Below are 5,427 nucleotides of genomic sequence, written 5' to 3' on the forward strand. Positions count from 1 at the left end.
GGAAAGAACCCATGCAAAATAAAAGAATAAAGACTATTTCTCGCCTGCATCATCTTCGCCAACTTCAGAATCACGCTCCTCTTCATCAGTACCTTCATATTCAGCATCGCTATCAGAAATTTCAGAAGTTCTTCATTAGCAGAAGGTTCCTCAAAATCATATTCTGGCATAGGGATACTGTGATCCGTACAGACGTCTTTCACGTATTCGAATGGCATCTTTAGTCAAGTTGGAAAGGTGGCTTTAAGATTCTTCTCCGGTAGATTTCGCTTTCAAGCTTGCCATATCCTCAAGATAATTTTTCTCCTTCTCAAGATTCTCTTTTTCAGTATCGTCAGGGAAGAATAGAAGGATTAAAATCGCATATGAAAGAATCTAAAAGGACAAATTTTTTTTTGAAAACATCATCAAGGGTCACAGGCAACCTTCTTTTTGAGAAATAATGGTCTGGCAGCCCATTCAAACTCAACATCATTCCCTATCATAAGGCGAGAGCGAATCTCATTCTCGCGAGCGAGAAGAGTGTTCTTTTCACTTATAGCTTGATCTCTCTCTATCTGGATTTTGAGTTGAGATTCATGAAATTCCTTCAAAGCTTTTGCACCCCTAGCAACCACTTGATCCTTCTCATTAATTAATGTGTTCTTTCTCGCTTCCAAAACCCTAATTTTCTCTTTATCTTCACAGGCGCGACGTTGAAAGGTGCGATTGGAAGATAACATTGAACGATGGTCACAAATAAGGGCCTCATATTTTGACCTCAATTCTTCAAAGCTAAGATCATCTAACCCACGAATGGGGAAATTATACAGAGAAGCATTAAGGTGCTCTAGCAGAACCTCATTGTCAACAAGAAGGTTGACTGACTCATCGGTCAAATTATAAATCTCCGCAAGTATAAATAGTTGAAAAATATGAAGGTATAGTGAAAACAAGGAGATGCGATAGAGAGAAAATAGACGCTCCTATTAACTGTAGGTTTCTTTAGCGAAGTTTGGTGGCTTTTCGCGTCTTACACGAGAGTTTTATTTTACCTTATGGCATTCAGCTTTCAACGTGCGAACCTTTCTATGTAAATCGGTGGAAATCGCATGAGAAACTCGCGCATTCTGTAAAAACATAGAATAAGAGAAAACAAAATGGTTAAAGTATGAATAATAAGTATAGAGTTGAGCGAAATTCAAGTTTATATAATGAAAACTCACCAAAGATCCAAGTGCAAATTGGAAATATGGAGTTATAGCCGAGGCAGACCCTAACAGAGAATCATGACTTAAGGATGGAGCATCACATATAGTAGAAACCGTCTTGCAAGTGTGGGTCAAATCATCATCACCAATAGCAGAAAAGGATTCTCTGAAGACGCTAGATAACCGAGCCATGTAGGAAGTAGTTGAGGCAGAGTTGTCAGGGGAAAGTAACTCATCTTCCAGAGAACCAGTATTTAGAGGAGTTAGAAAAGATGTTGAAGAAGAAATATTCCTCTTCTTCTTAGGGTTCGCTCCCTTGTTGCGATTTTTAGCAGAAGATTTGGAAGCAACTGTCTTGCCCTTAGCCTTCGGTTGTGAAGGAGCATTCTCACCCATCAAAGGGGAATCCCGTCATCAGAATCACTGACATCTTCAGCGTCAACCTTTGGGCACTGATAAAGATAAGAAATAGAGGCAACAATATTATTAAAATTTGAGAGAAGGTATTTCTTACTTAATCAGTGATCGCTTCCAATGTTCTCTACTTTTTGAGACTTTTAAGGTCCTTCTTCAACTTGGTGATCTAAAAATAGGAAAGTTAGCAAAATGAAGAAAGTGGTGAATAAGGAAAAATGAACAAGCGAAATTGAGAATAACATACCACAACATTTCTTTCATGCCATCTGAGTTCCCAAGGATTGTAAGAAGGAGAGCCCTCGGGGAGAGGATTGGTTGACCCATCAGCATCAAGCCCAGTAATATAGGGACCCTCTAGGATAACATGATAAACATCCAAACGATTGTCATTTGACTTACGTGCGGTATGGTTAGTTTGATCATGGAAATTAACATCTCGCATGATCCTTTCATTCTCAAGAGTATACTCCGCATAAATGATTTCTTTATCCTTATGTTCAGGATTTCTCACTTCCATTGGATAGCCAGATTCCAACCCAGCCGCACGGCGAGCATATTCAAGTACTATTCTGATAGCATCACCACTCAATTGAAAGATAGCACGCGAAAACCTCTTATCATAAAGATCCTATAAAACAAAGGAATTGCAGGATTATAGAGAGGAATGGGCAGACCCAAAAAAAGTTGTCCGACAGAGACGATAATCTTTTGATCACTCCATTGATCTAGCGAAAACCATCTGGGGTTAAGCGTAAAAGTAGGTCCTGATTTGGGAGGAACGGATAACATAAAACCTGTATCCTTGAATTCTTTTTGCAAAGTTTCAAATTCTTTGGCAATTTTCCATCCTGGCTTATTCACCGTCTTGGAGGAGCAGGAATATAAGCGAAGAAGAGAATAAAAAGAAGAAGATGATCGAGATAATCAAGATGATTAAAGATAAAGATGGTGATTGGGATGATTAGGATGAAGGTTGGGGTGAGAATATATGGAGAATGGGTAGCACGATTGATAGAAAAAACGAAGACAAAAGGGATCAGTGATCAAGTGATTATGGCAAAAGAACAGCAGTAGTAAAAATATAAGGAGATGAAGAAACATAAAAGGAAGAGTAAAAAAGGAAGATAAAGAAAGTGTAGGGGAGTTTATAAAGGATTTTGTTTCCTTTCTACGAGATATCTATCTACGGACGCATTAATGAAAAGTTGAATACGAAGAAACGGTTGTCATATCAATAACGACGTGTCGAAATTTGAGCGATGGAAACAACACGTGGGAGTAATAATACCGAGATCTCGGAAGAATATCAGTTCAAAGAATACGAAAAGGTAAGAGAGTGCGACAAGTAATATGACTAAGCGCGGAAAATGGCATACTTGAGTTTCTCTCATCGCTCTTTCTTTCACAAAGACCTCTAAGAGAAGAGGCAAAATGTAGGGGCAAAATATCGCACACTTATTTGTCATGTGAAATGATCTTCTCATAAGGAAGCGAACGCCATCGCACAAAGCACATCCCAAATGACGAACCAGATGACGTCACCTACTCACGAGTAAAGTGTGAATAGTCGTGCGAGGATAGAGAGCACGTGCGAGAAGAACCTTAATGAGCATGCTATAACAACGCACATCAGATCCGAAAATAGGGGCTTTATTAGCTTTCCTCCACTATGTAAACTCCTATATATAGGACCAATCAACATTGTATTGGGGGAGAGATATTTTTAGTAGCTCAGATAGAACTTTAGGAAAGAGAAAATTATTTGTTCCACAAATTAGGGTTTTATCTTATCACTCTGTATTGATTTCTAAACTTAATAACATCTTCTAAGTGTTCTTCATCATGATTTAATAGTTAGATTTACATATTATTAAAGGGGTGTAATTGTGGGATTTCCTGCAACTACATTCCCGCACAAAACCTCTTCCCAAGACCCATTTGTGTTTTGTCGTCCCTGGTTTCAAAATTTTAATACAATGAACCACTTAACGCTTGAAAGAAAAAACAAACAAAGATTAAAAAAGAAATTTGAATACTTGTGTTTCACTTAGAGAGATTCCAATAAATTTGAATTCTGGTGATTTTTTTAGAGCCAAACCAAAGCTGTATTATATGCATGGATTTTATCATTTTCCTAAAATTTACGCAGTGGTCGAATATCATCATCTCTATGCTCTCCCAACATGTATATCCTCCAGCGTTGTGTAGCATTTGAGTAGGGAACTGAAAAAAGCCAATGTACTTGCAAATTAAGGTAGAGAGTAAGAGACTCAAAGATATGGTATAAAAAGAAAAACTTTTTCTTAGCACGCCAAATATACAGGCATGTATCATTTTCATCACAAGTTAGGTCAGGCATCGAATCATGATTATCTGCAGATAGTTGAGAGTACCTGATGATCAGTGGTCCATCACAAGTTGGTGATGCGCAAGTGACTAATCATCTATAAATAGAAAAACTATAAAGAAGGACGTTTTCTCATAAACCAATAAAATCTACCGAACAATCGACAGGTGCACCAGGTGAATTGCGTGTGCATCTTCATAGACACTAGCTAGAAAGGGGCAGAAGTTGAATCTATATAAATAATAGCATACGTAACTTCATTTTTATAGCAGATTACCTGCTAATGAATACACCAATTCTCAAAGAAAGAAAGCCATGGCTGCTTTGTTTGGTATTAAAACTACATCATCATTCTTCCTAGTACTGTGTTTAACTGTGATCATGTTCTTTACTTTGTCATGCTTTTCTGCTGATCCCGACCCGCTTCAAGATATTTGTGTGGCTGACTTGAACTCCACAATTAAAATTAATGGGTACCCTTGCAAGCCGGATTCTGAAGTTACTTCAGATGATTTCTTCTATAGTGGCTTGGTGGATGAAGCAAGCACAGATAATCCCGAAGGATTTGGAGTGAAACGTGGTGATGTTACCACCTTCCCTGGGTTAAACACCCAGGGACTAACGGTAAACCGAGCCTTCCTTGCACCTGGTGGAATTATTCCACTTCACGTACACCCTCGAGCAAGTGAATCTAATTTTGTCATAAAAGGATTAGTCCTTTTTGGCTTCATAACTACTGACGATGTTCTGTACGCAAAGGTTATGAAACCAAGAGAGTTGTCTATTATTCCTAGAGGACTTGTGCACTTCGCAGTGAACGTTGGAAAGGAGAAGGCTGATCTGTTAGCTGTTTTCAATAGCCAACTGCCCGGATTTGCAAATATTCCCACTAACCTCTTCAATTCTACCCCAACAATTCCTGATTATATTTTGGCTAAGAATTTCCGAGTTGATGAGAAGATCATGGCTATCATAAAGTCTAAGTTTGGTCCCAATAGTTCTTTGCCTACTGGAACTTTGAAAGATATGTAGGTCTATTTCTAACTTGTGTGTTGATTGTTCTAGTAAGTTTATTCGAAGAGTCGATATAATAAAGCCATGTATGCTAGGACTAATTCTATGGCAATCCTTCCTGTCAGCAACTTCCTTATCCGGTTTGTAGTAAGGGACTCATGCATCGTCCCCTTGCTTTATTAATGAAAAACATTTCCTAATTTATTTTGGTTTCCATAAATTTACCCGGCAAACTCTAGGTACACTGTAGCATACTTAGTCAGCAAATCATCCTCTTACCAACAATTGACTTAAGATCAGAATTTCGTACTTGTTACTTATTCACTCCCAGCTTCCCTCAGTCCTGCGCTGGTGATGGTTGTGGAAATGTACTCGAACATTCTCTGAACCATAGCATATGGTCTATTAGCAATTAATTAAGTGTAAGATTTGAATGGATGGTAAAAATCCCAATGAAAG

The 5,427-nt window shown here is 38.3% G+C and overlaps 1 protein-coding gene across 1 annotated transcript; it reads left to right on the top strand.

The window, feature by feature from the left end:
* Window positions 1-4,225: 4,225 nt before the first annotated feature.
* Window positions 4,226-5,172, top strand: LOC113286205 (germin-like protein subfamily T member 2). The gene has a single exon (XM_026534888.1). The coding sequence runs from the start codon at window positions 4,270-4,272 to the stop codon at window positions 4,984-4,986; it is 717 nt and encodes a 238-aa protein (XP_026390673.1). The 5' UTR covers window positions 4,226-4,269; the 3' UTR covers window positions 4,987-5,172.
* The last annotated feature ends 255 nt before the right edge of the window (window positions 5,173-5,427 follow it).

Source organism: Papaver somniferum, chromosome 6, assembly GCF_003573695.1.
Source record: "Papaver somniferum cultivar HN1 chromosome 6, ASM357369v1, whole genome shotgun sequence".
NCBI lineage: Eukaryota > Viridiplantae > Streptophyta > Magnoliopsida > Ranunculales > Papaveraceae > Papaver > Papaver somniferum.